The sequence below is a fragment of the Hemitrygon akajei genome, chromosome 7 (assembly GCF_048418815.1).
Source record: "Hemitrygon akajei chromosome 7, sHemAka1.3, whole genome shotgun sequence".
Taxonomy (NCBI): Eukaryota; Metazoa; Chordata; class Chondrichthyes; order Myliobatiformes; family Dasyatidae; genus Hemitrygon; species Hemitrygon akajei.
Window position 1 is genome coordinate 35,426,079 of NC_133130.1, and position 27,825 is coordinate 35,453,903.

General features: G+C 39.4%; 1 protein-coding gene across 5 annotated transcripts in view; it reads left to right on the forward strand.

Annotated features, from left to right (window-relative positions):
• fbxo11b (F-box protein 11b) overlaps positions 1-27,825 on the forward strand; it is a 129,412-nt gene that overhangs the window by 43,289 nt on the left and 58,298 nt on the right. For all 5 annotated transcript variants that reach the window (XM_073050630.1, XM_073050631.1, XM_073050633.1 and 2 more), the window contains exons 2-3: positions 3,013-3,137; positions 19,857-19,938. In XM_073050630.1, the coding sequence (XP_072906731.1) occupies positions 3,013-3,137; positions 19,857-19,938 (207 nt within the window). The remainder of the gene's footprint in view (positions 1-3,012; positions 3,138-19,856; positions 19,939-27,825) is intronic.

A 27,825-nucleotide genomic window follows, 5' to 3' on the forward strand; every position in this document is an offset into this window, starting at 1 on the left:
ATACTCCGTGGGGTCTGACCAGGGTCCTGTGTAGCTGCAACATTACCTCTTGGCTGTTAAACTCAATCCCATGATTGATGAAGGCCAATGCACCGTATGCTTTCTTAACCGCAGTCAACCTGTGTAGCAGCCTTGAGTGTTCTATGGACTTGGACCCCAAGATCCCTCTGATCCTCCACACTGCCAAGAGTCTTACCATTAATACTATATTCTGTCATCATATTTGACCTACCAAAATGAACCACCTCACACTTATCTGGGTTGAACTCCATCTGCCACTTCTCCATCGCCTCCCACAGTAGTCTCATAACCTTCTCTCTAGTTATGGTAACTTGACACACTTAATGCCCCCTGACACCAAGAACTTCCAGATTGAAGACTGATGCAAAATACTGATTCAATTTGTCCATTGTTTTGTTGAGCCCCATTATTACCTCTCCAGTGTCCTTTTTCCAGTAGTCCAATATCTATTTTCATCTCTCTTTTACATTTTATGAATCTGAGGAAACTTTTGGTATCCTCTTTAATATTATTGGCTTGCTTACTTTTGTATTCTATCTTTACCTTATGGATGACTTTTTAGTTGCTTTGTGTTGGTTTTTAAAAGCTTTCTAACCCTCTAACAACTGCTAATTTTTGCTCTATTTTAAGCCCTCTCTTTGGCTTTGACTTTTCTTGTTAGCCATGGTTATGTCATCTTTCCTTTAGAATACTTCTTCCTATTTGTGATGTATCTATCCTGTGCAGTCTGAAATGCTTCCAGAAATTCCAGCCATTGCTGCTCTGCCATCATCACTGCCAGTGTTCTTTTCCAATCATTTCTGGCCAACTCCACTCTTGTGCCTCTGTAATTCCCTTTACTTCACTGTAATACTGATACACCTGACTTTGGCTTCTCTTTCTCAAATTGCAGGGTGAATTCGATCATACAGTGATCACTTGTCCCTAAAGGTTCTCTTACCTTAAGCTCTCAAATCAATTCTTGTTTATTTCATAACACCCAATCCAGAATAGCTGATTCTCTTGTGGGCTCAACCGCTAGGGAAAAAGCCATCTCATAGGCATTCTACAAATTCCCTCTTGGAATCCAGCAACAACCAGATTTTTGCAATCTGCCCATGACTGTTGTAATATTCTCCTTTTGGCATGCATTTTTTATCTCCCATTGTAATTTGTAGGCAACGTCCTTACTACTTTTTGAGGGTCTGTATACAACCCCCATTAGGGTCTTTTTACCCTTGCTTTATCCACCTTCTGACCCTATGTTACCTCTTTCTAATGATTTTGATTTCATTTTTTTTTACCAACATTGCAACACTGCCCCTCTGCCTTCCTGTCTATCCTTTCGATACACTGTGTATCCTTGGATGTTAAGCTCTTGGCTCTAGTCTTCCAGTCATGATTCAGTGATCATACCTGCCAATCTGCAAGTTCATCTACCTTATTCCATATATTGAGATGCAACATGCATTCGGATACAACACCTTCAGTCCTGTATTCACCCTTTTTGATTTTGTCCTCCTTTTAAGTTGCTACTCATCCTTTTGACTGCAGTTTTGTGCTACCAGCAGCCTCTCCTTACTACAAATTGCCTCTATCTGTAAACCAGCTACTTATCTTCAGCACTGTTATCCACCTTTTCCTACGATGCTTCCTGCATTGAAATATAGGACACTAGTCGCACCAAGCTCAAACTTTTGATTTTAATTTTGTCTGGGGTTTTACCAGCGTCTTCCTCCACAAACTCTCCACTAACTGTTCAAGCACTATGGTTCCCCACCCCAATGCGGAACCTCATCACTCGTCCTACCCATGTCATTGGTACCAATGTGGACCATGTCTTCTGGCTGCTCACCCTCCCACTTAAGAATGGTGAGGACTCGATCCCAGATATCCCAAACCCTGGCACCTGGGAGGCAACCTAACTTCTGGGAATCTCATTCTTGCCCGCAGAACCTCCTGTCTGTTCCCCTAACAAATCCCCTATCACTACAGTGTGCCTCTTCCCTTTTGAGTCACAGAGCCAGACTCAGTGCCAGAGACTTTCCTCTGTTAAATCATCATCTGTCCCCTGATTGAAGTTCTCCAAACTTCCGATGTCTGGATGGGCTGCTGGTCAAAGCACTAATGCTAATATGCTTTTGTTTTTAATACTGTGTCTAGGGAGTTTTATTATACTTAAGGTTTAATATACTTAGAAATTTCTATTAAACGTTCTGCATTTTGTGATAAACTGGTTCAGATTTCAGCATGAATAAAATAGTAAGGTATGATATTATTCAGTGACTACTTGTGGAAGAAAGACTCAAGGGACTTCAAGTACTCTTGATGCTTACAGGACAGTGAAATTCCAACAACAGGCATATTGAACAACTCCATATCTCCTTATGATTTATCGTATTTTGGCCAAATGAACTTTCACACCTTTGAATGTCTCCTGGAACCATTCCAATCTCAGAGCTGCAAAATTGGGGATTTGCTCTTAAATACTCATAGAATTATCACTCTTCATATTGACACCATCCAATTTTAGTTCCTTGCAATTAGGTTTTAGCATTTTCTAGTATTTTCTGTCTGCATGTTGTTTTATGACTGAGGCACAACTCTTTTAACTGACCATGCCAGTTTAACCCCTTTCTATTGTTGTGCATACTTTGAATCTGAAAATGTTATCCAAATAATAGATTAAGTTTAGGATAGTACTTTTGTACCTCCCTCTGCAAACTGGATCTTCGACTTTCTCACCAGAAGACCACAGTGTGTGTGGATCTGAAATAATATCTCCACCTCACTGATAATCAACACTGGTGCACCTCAAGGATGTGTGCTTAGCCCACTGCTCTACTCTCTGTACTCTCATGGCTGTGTTGTTGGGCACAGCTCAAATGCCCCCTGTAAAATTGGTGATGCTATAACCATTGAAGATGGTGAGGAGAAGGTGTACAGGAATGAGATATCGGATTAATATATTAATATATATATTTATTTATATATTTCTCTCTTTTGTTGTAGATGAGGATGTCCCTGCAGACATGATTGTGGAAGAATCAGGACCTGGTCCACAAAACAGCCCATACCAGCTACGGAGGAAGTCTCTATTGTCTAAAAGACAATATCCTACAAAAAATAATATGGAGGTGAGTTGCACTGCTAAATGCAGAACACTGTATTTTTTGGTGTTAACCCCACCATCCAAAATTCATCTTTGCCCAGGTGCAGATTTAATTTATGAAAACGTGGCTGAGACAACGATTGTATAAACTATTGTTATCTTGTTGTCAACCATGAGCCCATTTACTTTAGTTTTGCACAATGAAGCTGGGTTTGAATGTTGGATGCTGATATGCAGAGGCTTTAATTTTCAGAGAAAATAGGACTCAATGGTGGCATGGCAGGTGGGGAATTGAAGTCATATTTAGAGTATAAACTAAGCATCTTAATTTGGAAGAGTAGATAGGGCATGATAAAGCAGATTTAAATTAACTAGTTTTTATTTTAATGCATTGAACCTGATGGATTAGGCTTTGGTTCATAAGCAAATGGAAATGTGATATTGTATATCAAAAATGAAGTTGGGGGAAACAAAAGAACAAGACTGACAGCTCAGTGCACTCAGTCATAGCAGATAGGTAAAAGAAGAGAGTTGCTTCAGTGTTTATTAGGAAGAGCATCATATCAGTATTCAAGGAAGATATTTTGAAAGGCTCTTCCAATGATGACGTGTTAGAAGAAACAGGGACAATCACTTTGGTATTATATATTGCAGGTTTGCTAGCAGTTAGCAAGAAAAAGATAAGCAGTTGTGTAGACAATTGACAGAAGGATGCTAGGGCAAAGGCACCATAGTGGTCCATTATTATTTGTCATCTATTTCAATGATCTGGATGATAATGTGGTAAATTGGATCAGCATATTTGCTGATGATACAAAGATTGGAGGTGTAGTGGACACTGAGGAAGGTTTTCAAAGCTTGCAGAGGGATCTGGACCAGCTGGCAAAATGGGCTGAAAAATGGCAGATGGAGTTTAATACAGCCAAGTGTGAGGTATTGCACTTTGGAAGGAAAAACCAAAGTAGAACATACAAGGTAAATGGTAGGGTACTGAGGAGTGCGGTAGAACAGGGGAATCTAGGAATACAGATACAAAATTCCCTAAAAGTGGCATCACAGGTAGATAAAGACAGCTTTTGGCACACTGGCCTTTATAAATCAAGGTATTAAATATAAGAGTTGGAATGTTATGGTGAAGTTATATAAGGCATTGGTGAGGCCGAATTTGGAGTATTATGTGCAGTTTTGGTCACCGAATTACAGGAAGGTTATTAATAAGGTTGAAAGAGTGCAGAGAATGTTTACGAGGATGATGCCGGGACTTGAGAAACTGAGTTACTGAGAAAGGTTGAATAGGTTAGGACTTTATTCCCTGGAGCGTAGAAGAATGAGGGGAGATTTGATAGAGATATATAAAATTATGATGGGTATAGATAGAGTGAATGCAAGCAGGCTTTTTCCACTGAGGCTAGGGGAGAAAAAAACCAGAGGACATGGGTTAAGGGTGAAGGGGGAAAAGTTTAAAGGGAACATTAGGGGGGTCTTCTTCACACAGAGTGGTGGGAGTGTGGAATGAGCTGCCAGATGAAGTGGTAAATGTGGCTCACTTTTAACATTTAAGAAAAACTTGGAGAGGTACATGGATGAGAGGTGTATGGAGGGATATGGGCCAGGTGCAGGTCAGTGGGACGAGGCAGTAAAATGGTTCGGCACAGCCAAGAAGGGCCAAAAGGCCTGTTTCTGTGCTGTAATGTTCTATGGTTCTATGGTGGGAGTACAGGGGAACAGATTTCAACTTTTCCAATAATATCTGGGAGTGTCTTGGAGGTAAGACTCATCCTGGGAGCAAAATGTGTCAGGGAAGTTCTTTTTTGAGCCAATACTTTGATAATTATACATAAAACGGGGTTCTACTGGACTTGGAAAATAAAAGCAGGCATGCTGTGGTAGCACAAATGGGAGCCTTTTAAAAAGAAGATTGTATGGAGTGTGAAAGGTAAGGATGGCAAGGTTTATGAAATATGAATCAAAAATTATGTTGAGTTGAAGAAAACAAAAGGAATAGGCAAAATGGTGGAATCCCTTAAGAGGTATGGAAGATGTGAGAGTGTACATATAAAGGAAATTGGGAGGGGTAAAGGGGGCCATCAGTGGCAAACAAAATTTAAGATGAATCTCCTAGCAATCAAAGTATACTAAGAGGAAGATGGTAACCTCTAGATAATGGGATAAATTATGCTTGGAGCGTAGAGATGTGGGTGAAGATTTAAATGAGTATTTCTTGTTTGTATTCACCGCAAGAAGATGAAGGGAGAGTTCAGGGTGAGGTAGGCTGATATTTTGTGCATAATTGACATTTGGGAAGACAGGATGTCTTGGGAAGCATGAAGGTGGGTAAATATCCAGAGCCCGATGTGAAGAAATCCCAGCTGCTATGCGAGGCAACTAGTTTGTGGGGGCCTTTGCAGATATTTTTGTATCCTTATTAGCTAATGACTGTTGCTGTAGTACTTAAGATGACAAGCATGGATTTACTGGATTACTGAAGGATAGTGGATCCTGCAGCAGTGACAGGGAATTTATTGGTAATTGTTTTTTAGGAGAGGATTTTATTTTATTAGGAAAGTTAGGATTTGTTAGGGATATTCAGCATGGGTTTGTTTCTGGGAAATTTGATATTTGAAGAAGTAACTAAACATTTTCAGGAGAGTGTGGTCGATGCTGTGTGCAAGGTCTTTAATAAAATCTTTAATTTGCTTGGTAAACTGGTCCAGAAGTTGGAGCCCATGGGATCCAGGACAGATTGGTAATAGTCAGGGCTGTGCTAGAGGGTTGTTTTCTCAATTAGAAGTCTGTTACCAGTGATGTACCTCAGCAGTTGGTATGTTTGTGATGTACATTAACAACTTGGGAATGAATATATGACGTAAGATAAATAAATTTGTAAGTACCACAAAAATTGCTAGTGGTGTAGATATAAAGGCTATAGTGTGATGCTAGTCAGCTGGAAAATTTGATAGACTAATGGTAAGTGCAATTTAATCTTGTCAAATGCAAAATGATTTTTGGGAAGATAAACAAAGTAGGATGTATCCAATAAATAGTAGTACTCAAAGGGACCAAGTTCTGGAGATATATGAACAAAGGGACCAAGTTCATATATCCCAGAAATGTTAGCATGGACGGATAAGTTGGTGAAGAAGACTGATCCATCCTTTGCTGACCATGGGATAGAACATACCAGGGTATCATATTATGTCTGGAGATTTATGTGCTGCTCTTGTTGCCACATTATAGGATGGATGTGATTGCACTAGAGAAGGTGCAAAGGAAATTATGCCTGTATGGAATGACTGCAAAGACTGGTTTTATTTTCCCTAGAGCACGAGATGAGGAATGACCTGGCAGAGGTGTATACATTTGAGGGGGATAAATATAGTAGATAATTTTTTTCCCACTGTTTATGATGAGGGAGTGCATTTTATATGAGAGTCTACAAATTTCGAGTTGAATAGGGGAGTGTCCACGATGGCATTCTTTAATATAGAAGCTGAATGGTCTAGATTATGCAGCCTGAATTGATATTGGAGGTGAATATGCTTAGACTATCTAAGAAACACCTAGACGAGTACTGGAATTGCTAAGCCAAATTTGGTGGGCTTAAGGACTTGCTTCTTTGGTTGACAATTGTTAATCTATAGATCAGAGAGGAAGTAGTATAATGAAACATCCTGCATCTTTACCAACAGCTATAAAGAAAACATTTAAAAATAAGGCGTGATAACCCATTTCATAGATTAAGTGAGGTAGATTTTGTTCCAGTCACAATTTTATTGCCAAGGAAATAATTAAGATGTGATTTTTAAATATGTTAATTATAACTTACAATTTGTGGTGTCAGTATATTTAGAAAGAGCAAAATGTGAAAAGGCACCATCTATCCATTTTGGAGGTTATATTTTAATAGAATAGCTCAACAAGAACTGTGGTAACTGATTGAGGTAACTGAAATTCAATTTTTATCTGATGAATTTTGTAGACTGCAGTGAATGGTAGAAAGGCTTACCATCAGATGATATGTTAATTGTTTTGAGCCATATCTTGGGTGTTTCTAACCTTCGAACAATTTCAGAATTAGGTTTATTATCCCTGGCATGTGATAAGAAATTTGTTAATTTAGCAGCAGTAATTCAATCCAATACACAATCTATCAGAGATCCCCCATGGGGATGAATAAAGTATCTATCTATCTATCTAATAAATAAACAAGTAAATCATTTACATGTATTGAATAAATTTCTAAAAATGGGCAACAAACAGAAATGCTGTGTATTTTTTAAAAAGTGAGGTAGTGTCCAAAGCTTCAATGTCCATTTAGGAATCAGATGGCAGAGGGTTTTAAATGTGCAATTTTAAATGTAGTTTAATACTTGGGTTTCCTGAGCATTTATTTTGAAATGGGGTGTTCTGAAACCATCTGTTTTAGGTGTTCTAATTTTTTTCTTACATAGTTGTTTAATTCTTAAGAATCAAAAGGTTGAAGACAAAATAGTCTTTTCGAAACTTGTGTCAAATACTTTAGCCGTTGAAATACTTCTCCCAATTTTTTCTCTCACATGTATAGTGGTGATAGCGACTATAAAACATGATAAGTATATGTACTCCAATAAGATCATGGGAAAGAAAAAATAGGAATAATAATATGGATATTGTTACTGTTTTTGTTTCTGAATCTTGGCTTTAAAGTAGTTCCATAGTTTCTAAAGTTTTGTACCTGACCTCTGGTCTTTTAAACTCAGATATTCTTGATAAAGTGATGCATCTCTGCAGTTTGTTCTTCACATGTTCTGTCAAGAGTTCATGGTCAGTGTACACATTTGTGTAGCCTGTCTGAGATGGTTAGTGAATCTTAAAAGCAGATTAAAAAGCACTAATATTAAATTTCTCAATGGAATTCTAATATACACAAGGATTCTAACGCAATCTAATATCTTTGTAGGAGTTTTATTATAAAGTCTATCACTTCAATGCACAAAATTGGCAGGTTAATGTATTTCAGGATATTTGCTATGGGAGCAATATGATGTTTTGCTTGAGTGGTAGGAGTTTGTTAACAGCACAAATTTTCTGCTTATGGGTAACTAATCTTTCTGATATTATGATAGTTTGCAGAGAAACAGGCCATTTAACCCAATCATTCTCTGATTATGCTGAGCTTCTATTCTAAACTTAGAGGCTAACTGTCTTTGCCTTCTCTCATGTCCTTGTAACTTTTCTATGTAGTGATATTATTTGTTCTGCTTTACATATTTTACTTTCCTTTTGTTAACTATATGATTTTGAAGGCATCTAATTTTTTTCTTCCTAAAATAAATAGACATTCTATGCTATCAAAGCCTTTCAAGATTTGGAAGACATCTGAAGTTATCCATCTACATATTTTTCAGCCTTTTAATCATATCCTGATGCATTTGTTTTGTTTTCCTTGACAGTTCATTTTGCATCCACTGAATTGCCTCCGTACTTCTATAATGGCAGTGACCAGAACTGTACTCAGCCCAGAAATGAGTTTGGCACAAATACTCGATTTTGCACTTCTAAACTGTTTAAAGTAAAACTAATCCTAGGTCTTTTTTTTCTTTTAAAAATTTTATTGTTAAACATTGCTATTTTAAATTTTAAAACTACAAATGCTGGAAATACTGTTTAGACAGTGTTTGTGAAAAGAAAAATGTTTGAAGTTTGAGTGCCTTGTAAGTTGTAATGGGCACTGCAGTAAGACCCAGACTTTAACATGAAAATTTTGTGAAACCAGATTAAATTTAGTGGTAACATGGATTTTAAAAGTTAATTAAGTTGTATTAATGCCAACTTTGGCTTCTTTGTGCCTTTTCCACAAATCATTTTGTATCCAAAATTTGTATTTTTTTTAAATCTATGCAAGACTTGAGGTAGTTACAAAGATGAAAAATGGTAATGGTACTGAGAGAATGAAACAGAAGGATAAAAATTTTAACAGTAAAATGTTGTTGGTCAAAGATATCTTTGTTAGGATTGATAATATAAGTGGTAGTGACTTGGCTATGCTAAATATTTAATTGAAAAATATCATAGGCTTTTCTAATTATATACAAAAACTCTATAAAGATTTATAATAAAATAGAATGTCTACATGACCCACACAGCAGATTATACCCTACCCCTTCACCGAACTGAGAATAGAAATCAAACTAAATTTGGGTAGCAAAGAATGTACAGGAATGCTGGGTGTAATAATGGAGCAGTGATTACAGTGAAACTGAGTACAGCAGAGGAGAGATACATCAGATTGACGTCCCTTCTAAATTTGAAGAAGTCTACCACTGCTATCAGCTCTGAACACTCAAAAACCACTGGAACCCAAATACACCCCTCTACAGTCCGGAGAATTCTTGTCAGAAGTGGTCCTCGTGGAAGAGTTGCTGCCAAAAAGCCATTCCTTTGAAGTGGAAACAAGACCAAGAGGCTCAACTACGCACAAAAACACAAGGATTGGGGTGCTACACAATGGCGGCAAATGCTCTGGGCTGACGAGTCAAAATGTGAAATTTTTGCCTCAAACAGGAGGCAATTTGTCTTTAGAAGAACTGGAGAATGCTCCATGGATCTGTGTCTGCAGCCAATAGTGAACCACAGTGGATGTGCAGATTTGGGTCTGCATTTCTGCAAATGGATTTGGTGATCTGATCGGAATTAATGAAATCATCAATGCTGAGAAGTAGAAGCAGATTCTCATCCATCAGGGAGGCATCTGCTCAGTCCCAACTTCATTCAGGACAATGACCCCAAACATTAAGAACTATCTTCAGCAAAAAAGAAGAACAAGGAGTTCTGGAACAAATGGTTTGGCCTTCACGGAGCCCTGATCTCAACTTCACTGAGGCTGTCTGGGAAAGACAAGCAAGCGAGACAGTCTGCAGAAGAACTGTGGCAAGTTTATTAACACATATCCTATGGTCTTATGTTCAGGAAAATTTCCTTAATCAGTATGTAGAATTCCCAATGAGAGAGTATGTGATGCTTGATCTGCTACTGGAAAATGACACAGGGTGAGTATGTGTATGCGGAACACTTACCTGATTTCTTTGTGTTCTCTTGCATTTCATATACTTGATTAAGTACCTCATTTGTTCCTACCTGTCTATACCTACTAGGCAACTCCCTTTTTTTTCTTAACCAGGGTCTGAATATCTCTTGAAAACCAAGGTTCCCTAAGCCTGTTAGCTTTATCTTTTATTCTGACAGGCACATACAAGCTTTCTGTTTCAAAATTTCACTTTTGAAGTCCTTCCACTTACTAAGTACATCTTTGCCAGAAAACCATAGAACAATACAGCACAGTACAGGCCCTGCAGCCCGCTATGTTGTGCCGACCCGTATAATCCTTTAAAAAAAAGTACTAAACCCACACTACCCCTTAACCCTCCATTTTTCTTTCATCCAGGTGCCTGTCCAAGAGGCTCTTAAATACCCCTAATGTTTTAGCCTCCACCACCATCACTGGCAAGTCATTCTAGGCACTCACAACCCTCTGTAAAAAAAAAACAACAACACTTACCCCTGATGTCTCCCCTAAACTTATTTTGTACATATGCCCTCTGGTGTTTGCTATTGGTGCCCTGGGAAACAGATACTGACTATCCACCCTATATCTATGCCTCTCATAATCTTGTAGACCTCTATCAAGTCCCCCCTCATTCTTCTACACTCCAAAGAGAAGTCCCAGTTCTGCTAACTTTGCTTCATATGACTTGTTCTCCAAACCAGGCAACATCCTGGTATACCTCCTCTGCACCCTCTCCATAGTTTCCACATCCTTCCTATAATGAGGTGACCAGAATTGAACACAATACCCTTAAGTGCGGTCTCACCAGAGATTTGTAAAGTTGCAACATGACCTCTCTACTCTTGAACTCAATCCCCCTGTTAATGAAGCCTTGCATCCCAAAGGCCTTCTTAACTGCCCTATCAACCTGCACAGTGACCTTGAGGGATGTATGGATTTGAACCCCAAGGTCCCTTTGTTCATCCACACTCTTAAGTAACTGGCAATTAATCCTTACTCAGTCTTCTGGTTTGTCCTTCCAAAATGCATCACCTCACACTTAATCTGGATTGAACTTCATCTGCCATTTTTCTGCCCAACTCTGCAGCCTGTCTATATCCTCTTGTAACCTTCGACAACCTGCAGCTCCGTGCACAACTCCTCCAATCTTAGTGTCATCCGCAAACTTACCCATCCTTCTGCCTCTGCATCCAGGTCATTTATAAAAATCACAAATAGCAGGGGTCCCAGGACAGATCCCTGCGGCACTCCACTAGTCACCGACCTCCAGGCAGAATACTTTCCTTCCACAACTACCCTCTGCTTTCTTCATTTAAGCCAATTTTTTATCCAAACAGCCAAGGTTCCACTGATCCCATGCCTCATGACTTTCTGGATGAGTCTCTCATGAGGGACCTTGTCAGATGATTTGCTAAAGTCCATGTAGACCACATCCACTGCCCTATCCTCATCAATTTCTTTTGTTACCTCTTGAAAAAACTCAATCAGGCTCATGAGGCACGATCTTCCCTTCACAAAGCCTGTCTCAATTCATACTTGCCAGATCCTTTCTGAACAATGCAGTATAACAACTATTTTACATAGCATTTACATTGTATTAGGTATTATAAGTAATCTAGAGATGATTTAAAGTATACGGGAGAATGTGCATGGATTATTGTGGACCAGGATCAAAAAAAATCTGAAGTTCTCTTACTAAGTCGGAACAGGTACATCCGGTATTATTTAGCATCAGTTAGTCAAACATTTGTGTTAGTATATAGATTATATTTTACCTTTCTATGCATATAAAACACTTAAGAACATATGTTTCAGCGCCAGGCTCGGGAACGGAAGTTCCCGAGTTCGATCCAGCGACAGACTGATATCGAGTGCGCTCTCCATTTGTGCTGGGTTGATGTGGAGGATCAAAAACTCAAAACCCCAAAACCCAATAATTAAACCACTGCGTTGCTTAGTAATAATTGTAACTTTCATCGGGGCAGGGCCTTTCTCACTTTATCCTTTAAAATTGTTCCGATCGTTGACCGACGTAGCCTAACTCTTTTACAATGACCGATGGCATTTCACATCTTTCCGATCGCTTTATTATTTCCACTTTATTTTCAATCGTGATGGTGGTTATTTTCGTGAACTGAAACACTGCGGATTCAGAGCTCCACCACTGGGTCCTAATGTCCACCGCACTGAGACAGGTTAAATAAGGTCTGGGGTTCCACTGGGTCCTAAGGTCCAGTGCATTGAGACAGATTCAATAAGGGAATTGAACATCCGTGTTTTTTGGTATCCGTGAGAGGTCCGGGAACCAATCCCTTGCGGATAAAGAAGGCCAACTGTAGTTTCCTTTCTGCTGCTTCCCATCCTTCTTAAATTTTCCAGTCATCCGGTACAATGCCAGAATCTATTGATTCTTCCCAGTCCTCTACCTTTCCATTAGCTTTGGCTTCCTTGTACCCTCTCTTTTGCTTTTGCTTTTACTTTGGCTCTGACTGCACTTGTCAGCCACGGTAGTGTCCTTCTTTCATTCGAAAATTTCTTCTTATTTTGAATATATATCTGTCTTGCACTTCCCTCATTTTTCGCAGAAACTCCAGCCATTCTTGCTTTGCCATCCTGCTAGTGTCCCTTTCCAGTTAACTTTGGCCAGTTCCCCTCTCATGCCACTGTAATTTCCTTTATTCCACTGAAATACTGACGTAGTGGAATTTAGTTTCTCCTCAAATTTCAAAGTGAATTTGATCTTATTGTAATCCCTCAGAGTTCCTTAACCTTAAGTCCTCTTATCACCTCTGGATCATTGCACAACACCCAGTCCAGTATAGCTGATCCCCTAGTGGGCTCAACAACAAGCTGTTCTAAAAAGCCATCCCTTAGACATTCTTCTAATTCTCTCTTGAGGTCCAGTATTGGCCTGGTTTTCCCAATCCACTTTCATGTTAAAATCCCCAGTTATTATCATGATATTGCCCTTCTGACATGCCTTTTCTGTCTCCTGTTGTAATTTGTAATCCACATCCCAGCTGATATATGGAGGCCTGTATACAACTGCTATTAGAGTCCTTTTACCATTGCCATTTCTTAACTCAACCCTTAGAGACTGCACCTTCCAATCCTATGTCCTCCCTTTCTAATGATTTAATATTATTTCTTATACACAGGGTCACACCAACCCCTCTGCCTACTAACCTATCTTTCCGATACACTGAATATTCTTGGATGTACAGTTCCCAATGGCAGTCATCCTTTAGCCAAATTTCAGAGATGACCATATCATACTTGCCACTCTAGCTGAATTTCAAGATCGTCCATTTTATTTCTTGTGCTGCGTGCATTCAAATATTACACTTTCAGTCCAGTATTTGTTGCTTTCTTTTTTAACTTCACCACACCTCTATTGCCCTGCAACTCATCCCACTGGCTGTGATTAAGCCTCATCTCCTCCCTGTCCTTTCTATCATCTCTGTTGCACGCTACCTTTGATTTATTTCTATTTTCCCCTTTCTCACTCCAGTTCCCATCCCCCTGCCAAATTAGCTTAACCGCTCCCTAACAGCTTTATTAAAGCTGCCTGCTAGGATATCAGACCCCTACACCTCCAGGTGTAGCCTGACCTTTTTGTACAGGTCATACCTCCCCCAGAAAAGGCCCCAATGATCCAAGAATCCGAAGCCCTATCCCCTACACCAGTCTCTCAGCCACGCATTAATATGCCTGATCATGCTATTCTTGTACTCGTTAGCACGTGGCATAGGCAGCAATCCTGATATTACTACCCTGGAGGTTCTGCTTTTCAGCTTCCTACCCAGCTCCCTGAATTCTCTCTTCAGGACCTCCTCCCTTTTTCTACCTATGTCATTGGTACCAATGTATACCAAGACTTCTGGCTGTTCAGCCTCTCCCTTCAGAATACTCTGCACACAATCCGAGACATCTTGTACCCTAGCACCTGGGAGACAGCACACCATGCTGTTATCTCTATCTGGCTGACAGAACCTTCTGTCTGTTCCCCTCATTATAGAATCCCCTGTGACTACTGCATTCCTCATCTTCCTCTTTTCCTTCTGCACTGTGGAACCAGGCTCAGTGCCAGAGACCCAATCTTCGTGGTCATCCTCTGTCAGGTCACCCCCCTCAACAGCATCCAAAATGAGATAACGGTTACTGAGGGGGATGGCCACAGGGGTGCTCTCCACTATATGAGCTGTTTCCTTCCCTTCCCTGACAATTTGTAGAGTTAAAGCAGACAATTAAGAATTAGGTTATGAATTACCTTGAGGTGCATGACAAAATAGGCCCAAGCCAGCATGGTTTCATGAAGGGAAGATCCTGCCTCACTAACCTATTGGAATTTTTTGAGGTAATCTCAAATAAGATTGACAAGGGAGAGGCTGTGGATGTTGTGTATTTGGATTTTCAAAAGGCCTTTGATAAGATGCCACATAAAAAGCTGCTTAATAAGATGAGGGCCCAAGGAATTACGGAAAGGATATTGGAATGGGTGGAGCATTGGCTGATAGGCAGAAAGCAAAGAGTGGGAATACAGGGACCCTATTCTGGTTGGTTGCTGGTTACTAGTGCTGTTCCGCAGGGGTCAGTGTTGGGGCCTCTTCTTTTTACACTATATCGATAATTTAGATTATGGATTAAATGGTTTTGTGGCTAAGTTTGCGGATGACACCAAGGTGGAGGAGCAGGAAGTGTTGAAGAAACGGAAAGGGTGCAGAGAGACTTGGTCAGTTTAGGAGAGTGGGCACAGAAATGGCAGATGAGATACAATGTTGAGAAATGTACGGCTGTACATTTTGGAAGAAGAACCAATTGGGCAGATTATTATTTAGATGGGGAGAAAATTCAAAAATCGGAAGTGCAAAGGGACTTGGGGGTCCTAGTGCAGGATACCCTAAAGGTTAACCACCAGGTTGGATCGGCAGTAAGGAAAGCGAATGCTATGTTGGCATTCATTTCAAGAGGAATAGTGTACAAGAGTAAGGAGGTGTTGATGAGGCTCTATGGGGCACTGGTGAGACCCCATTTGGAATACTGTGTGCAGTTTTGGGCCTCATATCTTAGACAGGGTGTGCTGATGTTGGAGAGAGTTCAGAGAAGATTCACTAGGATGATTCCTGGAATGCAGGGACTAACATATGAGGAGCGTTTATCGGCTCTTGGATTGTATTCATTAGAGTATAGAAGAATGAGAGGGAATCTCAGAAACATTTCAAATGTTGAAAGGGTTGGACTTAGTAGATGTGGAAAAGCTGTTTCCCTTGGTGGGTGAGTCCAGGACAAAAGGTCACAGTCTTAGAATTAGAGGGTACCCATTTAAAACAGAGATGAGGAGAATTTTTTTTAGCCAAAGGGTTGTGGATTTATGGAATTTGTTGTCACATACAGCTGTGGAGGCCCAATCATTGAAGGTTTTAAGGAGGAGATTGACAGGTATCTGATAAGTTAGGGTATCAAGGGATATGGGAAAAAAGCCGGAAATTGGAACTAGATGGGAGAATAGTTTAGCTCATGGTGGAGTGGTGGAGCAGACTAGATGGGCCGAATGGCCTACTTCTACTCCTTTATCTTGAGATCTTGTTACATAATTACATAATAATCAACATAATGTTGATTTAGTAGGTGATTTTGGTTTTCCACATACTGACCGGGAATTCCATACTACAAAAAGGACCAGATGGGATAGATTTTGTCAGATGTGTTTAGGAAAGGTGGAACCATAAAAAAAGCTTTTGGCACCTTGGCCTTTATAAATAAAAATACTGAGTCCAGAAGATGGGCTGTTATGTTGAAGTTGTATAAGGCATTGGTGAGGCTGAATTTGGAGTGCTGTGTGTAATTTTGGTTGCCCACCTACAGAAAAGATGCAAGAAGGTTGAAAGAGTACAGAGAAAATTTACAAGGATGTTGTCAGGACTGGAAGACCTGAGTTGTTAGGAAAGATGGATGAGGGGTATAGATAGGATAAATACAAGCAGGTATTTTCTTTTGGGGCAAAAAGATCAGCAGATGCTGGGAAATCCAAAGCAACACGCACAAAATGCTGGTGGAACTCAGAAGGTAAGGCAGCATCAATGGATAAGAGTAAATAGTTGATGTTTTATGCCGAGACCTTTCTTTAGGACTGAGAAGGAAGGGCAAGATGCCCGAATTAAAAGTTGATATGGGGGGGAGGGGAAAGAGGCTAGCTGGAAGGTAATAGGTGAAGACACATGGGTGGGAAAGATGAAGGGCTGGAGAAGAAAGAATCTGATTGGAGAGGAGAGTGGACAATAGGAGAAAGGAAAGGAGAAGGGGATTTAGGGAAAAGTTGTAGGCAGTTGAGAAAAGGTAAAATGTCAAAGTGGGGAATGGTGGGTAGGACAACTGGAGGTCATAGGTTAAGGGTGAAAAGTTTAAGCAGAACATGAGGGGAAACTTTTTCACTTAGAAGGTTGTGAGAATGTAGAACAAGCTGCCAGCACAAGTGGGGCATGCGAGCTCAATTTCAACATGTAAGAGAAGTTCAGATAGCTACATTGATCATAGGGATGTGGAGGCTATGGTCCTGGTGCAGGTCAATGGAAGTAGGCAGTTTCAATGGGCCTGTTTCTGTTCTGTACTTTTCTATGACTATATCCTGACTCTAAATTTCACAGACTGTTGGGTGGTATGTAATATAACCCAATTAATGTGGTCATACTTTGCTTATTGCTCAGTTTCACCCATAATGCCTCACTAGACGAGTTCTCCAGTCAGCCGAGTACTGGCATGACAGTTTCCCTGTCTAGTAACGCCTATCCTGCTCTGACGCATTTAAAACAATGGAATCCTGGAATATTGAGCTGCCGGTCCTGCCCATCCTGCAACCAAGTCTCACTAATGGCTACAATATCATAATTCCATGTGTTGATCCATACCCTGAGCTCATCTGTCTTTCCTGCATTACTACTTGCATTGAAGTATATGGAGCTCAGGACATTAGTCGCAACATGTTGAAGCTTTTGATTATGACTTTGTGGTCTTAATAACATCTGTTTCTACAACATCTCCACTATCTGTTCTGGTCGCCATCTGCTTGCATCTCTAGTTTAAATGTCCTACCTCACCCCACCCCACCTCATGCAGCACTAGCAAACCTTCCCACTGGGATATTAGTCTCCCTCCAGTTCAGATGCAAACAGTCTCCATCTCTTCTGTACAGGTCCCACCTTCCCTGGAAAAGGGACCAATGATTGAAAAATCTGATGTCCTCCCTCCCTCCTACACTAGCTCACTAGCACGTGACACAGACAGTAATCCTAAGATAACAACGCTGGAGGTACTGCTCATTAATTTAGCACCTCTGAACTCACTTTGTAGAATCTCGTCACTCTTCCTACCTATGTCATAGGTACCAACATCTTCTGGCTGCTCATCCTACCAGTTAAGAATGCTGAGGATGCGATATGAGATGTTTCGGATCTTGGCACCCTGGAAAAAACATACCATCAGGAAATGTCATCCTTGTCCACAAAACCTTCTGTCTGTTCTCCAAGCTCAGTCACCACAGATTGCTTCTTCTTCCCCCCTTCCCTTCTGAGTCACAGAACCAGACTCAGTGCAGAGACCTGACCACTGAGACTTTCCCCTAAGGTCACCACTCCCCCAACAGTATCTAAAGTGGTATACCCGTTGTTGAAGGGGATGTGAATTAAAGCCTCTCATAATTGCCAAATTTTCCATTATGTGCTGCTCTAGTTTTTTTATGCTCTGTTATAATTGGTCGTCTCTAATTATCACAAACATTTTCTGCCCTTTTATGGTTTCCAAATATACATGTCATCTGCTCATCAAGTTTGTTTCTGACTACTGACCTCGTCCTTTATTTATAGCCTTAACTGCCTCCTTTTCCCTTTTTCTGTCCTTGCTAAACTTGAAATATCTTTGAGCTTTTCAGTTCAGTAGAAGGCCAGAGTGAGTCACCCAAGCTGCATACCTCTACCCGTTCTGTGATCTTGCAAATAATTTCTTTACCATCTGTTTATACAGTTCGTTCTTAGAAGCCAAAATGGGCCCTGCCTTCACCATATCTGCAGGAGTGCATTTCAGATTCCTACTAGAAGCTATGTGAAAATTAATGCTTTTTCTTCATGTCACTCTTCATCCTCTATACCTGTGACATCTCTTGTGAGGATATTAGTCCCTATCTAGCTGAGAAGTAACCTGACAGATTGGTACAGCTCCCACTCGCTTCAGAAAAATCTGAAGTCCTTCACTGTGTAGCATCTTCCCTGTTCATTTGCTCCTTTGCCCTTTTTATCTCAAAGAGATAGCCACATTTAAATTCCTGCTTTTTAATCTTGTTCCTAGCTCCCTAAAATATGTGAACAATATTCTATCCCTTTTTGTACCAACATTATTAGTATTGACGTTGCACACAGCTTTATCCTGCTCTGTTAGATTGGTTTTCAGTCGTTTGGTGACATGTTTGACTTTGATTCCAGGGAGAAACTATTGTTACCCTGTAATTGCATATATGGCAAAAGACAATCCTCCATGTCTCAATGATAATTGAATTCCCTGTCGTCATTCTTCTTTCCTTCTAGTGGTGCCTTCTCCCTGTCTCTATCTGCACATCCCCGAGGGACCATTGTTCCCAACAGAAGCCAGAAGATAATATATGGTTATGAAGAGTTATAACCTTGACTTTAAATGCACTGTTATTTATTTACAAATGTAGCTAAAATACATTTATGGAATTTTATATTTTATGGAAAAGAAAATTCAATATAGAAATAATCAATATGCATCCCCCAGGGGAAGCCTGAGACAAGACTTGTAAGGCTGCAATAGGATGCTGTTAGTTGGTGTTGTAAGGTGGAAATAAAATCAAAACATTTTACTTAAAATATATTTTCTAAAAAAATTAACAGGTAAGAAATGTAACTAAGAATACAGCTGTCACACATTGAAATTGTTTTGCCTTCTCTTTGTTCAGTTAAAGAATTTTTAAAAATCAGGTTTGATTGTACTATATACACTACTTCATTTTCATCTGCAAACGGCTTTGTTTTAAACTCAGGTGTGAGTGTTCCAAAAAAAAACAGTGATTTTTGTCACTGATAGTTGGCGAGTAATAAGTAGTAAGACATTTCAGAACTGTTTTGCTCAGTGTAGTTTTAAGCATTCAGGATTGGAGATCCCAGAAATGGCTGGGAGTGAAAATGAAATGATTTCACTACTCAACAAGTTAAGAACTGTGAAGAATTTTAGGGTAAGGTATTGACAATTATCTTGAATGTTACAATGAAAATGAAGATTTGGAGGATGCAGTCGTTGAGAGCATTGTTTGAAGGCAGTCCATCATGTGCACTAGATTTCTGCTTTAATTTTGTTCATTTTCAGTCAATCAAAACAGCAGTATACACTGGATTAGGAACTAATCCAGTTTTGTAATACTGTAATAATTTTGGTAGTGTTCTAATTTGTTTTGTATTGCACTTAAATACAAAATTTATTATTCAGTTAAATGGTAATTTGTCTTTTTTATAGCTATTTCCATGAAACCTCAGCTAATTGGGGCAACTGCTTAATTGGGCCAAAATGTACTGGTCCCAATGTGTCCCAATTTCTTGAATCTACTGTATCTTAAAAATAATTTCCTTGTATGATTGCAGTGGCAATTTCTTTTGAATTAGGAAAATTATTTTGTGTGTATTTTTTGTCTTGTAGGGTGCTTCCACATCAACCTCAGACAATTTTGGTCATAGAGCAAAACGTGCAAGAGTCTCGGGAAAGTTGCAGGATCTTCCAGGTAAGTAAATGCAAAACCTGAAAATTGCATAAGTGTCTACATTTTGATATAGCTATTTTGTCTTCTAAGCATCAGAAGGTAGACATGTATAATGTCAAGTTGTATGAATTCTGAACTCAATCCTGTTGAATGATTTGATTGACATTGAACCTAATTGGTGGGGAAAATACTGAAGAATCATCATTTGATGCATCATCAGAATTGGGTTTATTATCACTAACGTGTCGTGAAATCCAGAATTTGGAGCATAAATTTTGAAGTGCCGCTTGGCGAATTGGTCTTCTAAAGCTGGCTGAATAAGGAAGGATTAATGGTGAATTTATCAAAAACAGCTGCAGTTATCAAGCTTTCTGAAAGTTAATTAATTAGCTCAGTGCCATTGATTCTTGGAGACACTAGAGACTGCAGATGCAGTAATCTGGAGGATAAAAAGGTATGGAGAAACTCGGCAGGTCAGATTAGCATCTTGTAGTCCATGACTAAAGACTGTTAGAAAAATGGATATTTAATTTGCATCAGTCAACGCTGTAAAATGCTCTTGTATTTTATGTTGCACATATAAAACATGGCTTAAAAGTAAGCTTATGTTTGGTATCCAACAGTTCTTTTATTATTTCCAAATACTGCATGGAGGAAGAGTAAATGGACTGGCCTCTACAATTTTCTAATTTTGAGTTGCATTTCTTAGTAGCCAAGTTATTTCAGACCTCATTATTTTTATCTTTAGGTTGAATTTCAAAAGCAGATTTTAAATGAACTGTACCATATCTGTGGTGATTTATTTATATATACACAGTTGCAAGAAAAAGTTTGTGAGCCCTTTTCAATTACCTAGTTTTCTACATTAATTACTCAAAATGTGGTCTGATCTTCATCTAAGTCACAATAGACTAATATGTAACGCTTACACAACAGACTAGTATATGTCTAGGGGGGAAAATTCCAGCCACTCACCAACCCCGCCTCCCGTATATGCAGATGCTGTGGAAAACAAGTTAACGCAGCGTCGCACACACGATATCAAGCTCACACCAGATACAGTTATAGAATATACTTTAAGGATTTTACTAGAACTAAGTGATTACTAATGATACAGTATATATGAAGGAAAAGAAAATAAAGGAAAAGGTGCCAAAACTGATCAGAGTTCAGTCAATTTAGTGCGCATCGTTGGAGCTCAACCATTGAACCGTTCGACCCCTCTTCACTCTCCTCCGACCTCCACAACCTCGCACCTGGGACCACCGGAAGTGGTCAACTGAGCAGTGCGGCACACGTCCACCTTCTTTAGGCGTCTTCTTCCTGACTCTCGAAAAGACCGCGAAATTCCAGCTCCCAGACCCACAAGAAAAAAATAACATCCAACCCCATTGGTTAACAAATGAATACAATTCCCGTTATCAGCAACTCTGAACCCAAACAGGCTGCGAGAAGCTTGGAGAATGCTCTGCAAGACAGCATTCTCTCACCAGTTAGCATAACAAAGAAGCAGTTTTACTTTTAACAAACAAAGAAGCCATTTTGATTAACATACACAGTACAAATACAATCTGCATAAACTAATAACACAAGCAATTGTAAGTATTCTCATCAATATTCAGTACACCATTTAAACAATCACAATCTAGGTTCAAAAAAGTATATGAACCTCTGGGGTAATGCCTTCTACAAAAGCTATTTGGAGTCAGGTCTTCCAATCAATGAGATGAGATTAGAGGTGCTTCCCCCCCCCCAAAAAAAAAGACACAAAATCAAACTACGACAGAGCCTGCTCTTCTCAAGAAAGATCTGTTTATGTGCACCATGCCTCGATCAAAACAACTTTTAGAGGACATTAGAAGAGAATTGTAGAGATGCATGAAGCTGGAAAAGGCTACAAAGCATTTCTAAAGACCTGAGTGTTCATCAGTCCACAGTAAGATAAATTGTCTACAAATGGAGGAAATTCAGTACTGTTACTACTTTCCCTAGGAGTGGGCATTCTGCAAAGATCACATCAAGAGCACAACATGCTATGCTTAAAGAGGTGAAAAAGACCTGTAGAATTCTCTGGAACTTACTAACATCTGTTTGTGTCCATTATAAAACAAGAATAGTGTTCATGGAAGGTCATCACCGAGGACTCCACTGCTCTGAAAAAAAAAAACCATGCTGCACATAATGAAGTTTGCAAAAGACCACCTGGATGTTCCACAACACTTCTGGGGCAATGGTCTGTGGACAGATGAGGCAAATGTTGAACTTTTTGGCAGAAATGCACACCACTATGTTTGAAGGAAAAAGGGCATTGCACACCAGCACCAAAACTTCATCACAACTGTGAAGCCTGGTGGAAGGGGCATCATGGTTGGGGCTGCCTTGGTGCTTAGGGCCAAAACAGCTTGCCATGTTCATGCAAGGTATCCCAGAAATACTGTTGAACTGGGACAGTTTTGTTGGAGGAATGGTCTAAAATTCCTTCTCCCCGTTGTGCAAGTCTGATCAGCAGCTACAGGAAACGTTTGGTGGAGGTTATTGCTGCTAAAGGAAGTTCTACCAGTTATTAAATACAAGGGTTCACATACTTTTTCCAGCTTGGTCTGTGAATGATTAAACAATGTGTTCAGTAAAGACATGTAAAGTACAATTGTGTGTTACTAGTTTAGGCACATTATGCTTGTCTATTATTGTGACTTAGATGAAGATCAGAACACATTTTATGAGTAATTAGTGCAGAAAGTTAGGTAATTGCAAAGGGTACACAGACATTTTCTTTCAACTGTGTGTTACCTACTCAAAGATCAATCTAATGCTTTTGTCCTACATAGCCTTCCATTTTTCTATCATCCACTTCTTAAAAGTTTCTTAAATCCTCCTAATGTATCTGCCTCTACCACCACACCGACAAGGTGTTTAATGTACAGTATATCCATGCTGTCTGGATCCATTAACAATGAAAGTATCATTACTCCATAACTTTAGTCTTTATCTGGTTTTGACATTTATTGATAAATTTGCCGTTTTGTGCAATAGTACAGTGTAAAACTGTTTTTTAAAAAAAAAGACACTTAAAATATAAATAAAAAGTGCACAAGAGGAATAGCAAGGTAGTGTTCATGGATTAATGGACTGTTCAGAAATCTGATGGCAGAGGGGAAGAAGCTGCTCCTAAAATGCTGAGTGTGTTTCTTCAGGTTTCTGACCCTCCCCCCATTGATGGTAGATAAATATTGATATTTGTGTTTGAATACACTTATGTCCTTGTAAATGTTCATTCCCTATGTTTCTTCAATATCTTTTGGCTGCTAGAATTATACAGTTGTCTTGGTTTAACCAAGGTTCTATGTATTAACTCAGCCTTACAAATTTTCCATTTATTTGCTTTGGAAATGCATCACATTATCAAGTTCGTGGTATTTAGAAAGATAGAAAACCTACAGCACAATACAGGCCCTTCGGCCCACAAAGTTATGCCGAACATGTCCCCACCACAGAAATTACTAGACTTACCTATAGCCCTCTATTTTACTAAGCTCCATGTACTTATCTAAAAGCTTCTTAAAAGACCCTATCATATCCGCCTCCGCCACCATTGCTGGCAGCCCATTCCATGTACTCATCACTCTCTGAGTAAAAAACTTACCCCTGACATCTCCGCTGTACCTACTCCCCAGCACTTTAAACCTTCGTCCTCTTGTGGCAACCATTTCAGCCCTGGGAAAAAGCCTCTGAGTATCCACACGATCAATGCCTCTTATCTTCTTGTACACCTCTATCAGGTCACCTCTCATCCTCCTTCGCTCCAAGGATAAAAGGCCAAGTTCACTCAACCTATTCTCATAAGTCATGCTCCCCAATCCAGGCAACATCCTTGTAAATCTCCTCTGCACCCTTTCTATGGCTCCACATCCTTCCTGTAGTGAGGTGACCAGAACTAAGCACAGTACTCCAAGTGGGGTCTGACCAGGGTCCTATATAGCTGCAACATTACTATATTGTAACATTACTACATAGCTGCTCCTAAATTCAATTCCACGATTGATGAAGGCCTTTTTATGTCCATATGAACTTGTCTAGTTATTTCTCTAGTTTTATCTCTAACCTTGGCTCTTCTATATTGCTTCATTTCATATCTTCCAAGGAATAAGAACTATGTTTTAGCAGTTGTCAAGTACTACAGCACAGGAGCAAACCCTTTGGCCCAATTTGTCTATGCTGACCTGGTCTTCTGCCTAGTCCTGTCTACTTGCACCCGGACCATAGCCATCCATGTACCTATCGAAACATCTCTTAACTATCAAACTGAGCCTGAGTCTACCACTTCCCTTTTCCCTTTGGTTAACATGAATGTTAAACTAAATTATTTCACTCTTCTGTCTTTGTATCTAAGCCAATTCTCCCATCTCAATTTTAATGCCTCTATTATTTGTTGGCCTGATGTCATCTATTTATTTGTACATTATTCTCAAGTATTTTGCTAAATTATCTTTTGTTAAGCATAATCTGTCTGAAACAAGCTCTTCTGGCAATTGTTACGGTGACATTGGTCCTATTTATCACTGGTTTCTTTCTTTCTGTTCATTGTTTACCCTGGACATCTGATGCTACATGGCCATATTTATCTTAACTAGTGATAATCTACAACATTTATAATATCTACCTTAGTTTCTAAAACTACAAATATTTCATTAAATCTTTTATTTAGTGGCTGAATTTCGCATCACTTTTTGTTGGCTCTTGATGTTAATTTCTGAGCATCTCAGAGCAAATTCTCCTCTTCATCTCAGATTTTGTTTTTCTTATTCAATTGGAATGATCTGATTTCAAGTTTCTCAATCCCAGGTGCTACTTCATGTCTTTTTAAGTTTGTACTGTACTTTTTTTTATATCAATTGTTATTAACTTTTTTTTGCAACCTATTTCACAATGATAATTTTTCCACAGGACACTGAGGTTAAGTTTTTAAATCCATTGATGTTTCTCCAGAAAAGTAATAGAAGTAACTGATCCATATATTTTTCTTGTGGTGCTTACTTTTTTCTTGGAATTTTTTTGTTCTTTGGAGGCTTTTAAAAATTAAACAATGTTACATACCAGCAGCAATAGATCACACATTGACTCAGGTTTCAATGTTAAAAACCACTATATTTATTAGTATCTATTAGTATCTACTCAAAATATAGAGAATTAAACGAAATAAACAGAAGTTAACAGTGTTATGCGTATATATGTGTATGTGGCTCCCAAACAGTCAAGCTTAGGAACAATTGTTTAAGCCTTAAGATTCAGATGGCAAAGTAGAAAGGTCCAGTAATACACAGAATAAATGATGGGAGAGATTTGTAAATCCACGTTAAAATGTAGAGAGAAGGCAATTATGAAGAATTCCACAGATTCCACGCTGGGCAAACAAAATAACAGTTGCCAAAGACGTTATCCGTCGTGTTGTTCCGAAATCCACATCGAAATGCTGCCAGGTGACTGACAGTCACGAAATATCCTTTCTTCCAAGTGGTTAGCACATAACACACCCGAATCCAGGTTTTTCTCTCTCTCTCTTCCCCCCTCCCCCCACTCACCCCCCTCTCCTCCCACACACTACTGAAAATCCCAGCAGTCCGTTGCAGCTTGTTATACTGATATCATAGTCCTGCCTCATCCAGGCGTCTCTTAAAGTGACACTTACAGTGAACGAAACCCGTGGGCACGGAAAAATATTTCCCGCCACACCCCCTGACGTTGCTATGTCATACCGTATATTCCGGAGTATAAGCTGACCCGGAATATAAGACAAACCCCCATTTTCAAGGTTAAAAAAGTGACTTTTTCATGTTACCTTTGTATAAGCCGACCTCTTTTGTAGAGGTTTTTGATTTAACCAGAAAAGATCACAAGATCTCACACGTCGGTACTCAGCTTTGCCAGATGCGGAACCAGGAAATTTTGTGAACCAGTACCTGCTAAGAAAACAGGCCTACGCATTGATAGGCGAATTCTTAATAAATAAATCAGGGAGGGAAATTTTGGATTAGGTCTCCAATAGTAAAGAATCCTTTGAAATGTAACCCTCGTGAAACCATCGTAATCTCGTTAAAACATGACACGGGTTGGCGAGATCAGTACGTGTACTCAGTGTTGAGTTTGCGACCGTCATATACAAAAGATTAAAACGAATGCGATATAATGCTGGCTTCAAGCTGAAGGTTGTTGCTTTTGCTAAAGGAACGAATAATTCTGCAGCTGCTAAGAAGTTTAGTGTAAATGAGAAACAAGTGAGAGAGTGGAGAAAGGCAGAGGACACGCTGAGGGAAATGCCAAAGACGAAATGCGCAAACTGCAGGAAAACATGCCAGTGGCCAGAACTGGAAGAAAAAGTTTTAGACTAGGTGAATCACCAGCGATCATCCGGATACATTGTTACCAGTGAAATGATTCGAGTTCAAGCATTGAAATGGACCGAAAAACACCATGAGGTCAGCGAAAATTTCAAAGCTACGTGAAGTTGGTGCACCCGATTTGATCTTGTGTTGAGACAAAAAACAGAGATTGCTCAGAAAATTCCTGCGGGGTGTTGGTTACGTTCAAGAACGCTGCTGGATGGACAAAGCAGGTTGCTTGAAGTGGGTTGAAGAGGTGTGGTGTCGACGTCCCGAAGATTTCGGGAAGGAAAAGTCGCTACTTGTCTGGGATGTGTTCAAAGCGCACTTGTCAGGTGAGACAAAAGCACTGTTGAACGCTGAAAATACGGACATTGCAGTCATCCCCGGTGGTTTGATCTCCGTGCTCCAGCCACTTGATGTGTGTTTAAACAAATCATTCAAAGAATTCATGTGTCAAGAGTGGAACGAATTTGACTCAAAAACAGCCAATAAATACAACCTGTCTTCTGTGTATTCGTTTTTCCAAAGTTAGCACCCTCTGTATAAGCTGACCCCCTAATTTTAGGACCAAAATTTAGGGCCAAATTCTCGGCTTATACACAGGAATTTACGGTACTTTACCTTGTTACTGAGTGAAGGGACTGAATGATGTCTCTTTAACTTTTGCCAATTTTGGGTTTTTCTTTAACTAGCATCCTGAAGCATGCCTTTTATTCTGGACTTGTAAGGTTATGCATGTTTACACTTGTTTTTGATAGAGCAATTGATTTATTTGTAAGAGTCCTTCTGATAACACGGGAGCTCACCGTTCAGCCTATTAGCTCATGCAGTCTTCCAAGAGTGCAATCCTGCATTCTCCTGCTTTTTATTTTCCCTTCCCTGCAATTTATTTTCTCTCGCACACTATCAGATTCCCTTTTTGAGTTGAGGGCGAGTAACTGTCTTAGCAATTTGTAAAGTACAGAATTTTACAAAAATTGAATTTGAAAATGTTACTGTTACCTGAATTTCATTTTCCCATTATTTTTAGGCAGTTCTGTTTTTTTGCATTTTTGAAAAATGCTGTTCTAGACCTCTAGAATAGCCGTCAAAAATGAATCCAAAGCTTATTTTGCCTTACTCTTTATGAAATGTCAAATTAAGGCTCTAAGTGCTCCCAGATGGAAATATGAAAATTCAAGTACTAATTCTCTGGCTTGACATCAATAAAAATGAATTGGGATTTTTGATTTTGGATTAGTTGAATAAAAACACTTGTTCTTATGGGTAGACAATGGAGATGCTGATTTTTCTCTGTCCTTCGGTTCATTATACTACTGGCTAACTTTGAAAGAAACTGCTGGAGAGATATTTATCCTTTCATTAGATTGTACTTTAGTCATACAGAAAGTAGTATTTTCCCTGTAGAAACACCACTGTCAACCAGTCATTAGAAAGTGCTATAAATATATTTTAAAAAAATATTCACTCACTAACTCACCATAGATTTTAAAAAGTATTCAGAAAATGTTAGAGAAATAGGATGGTG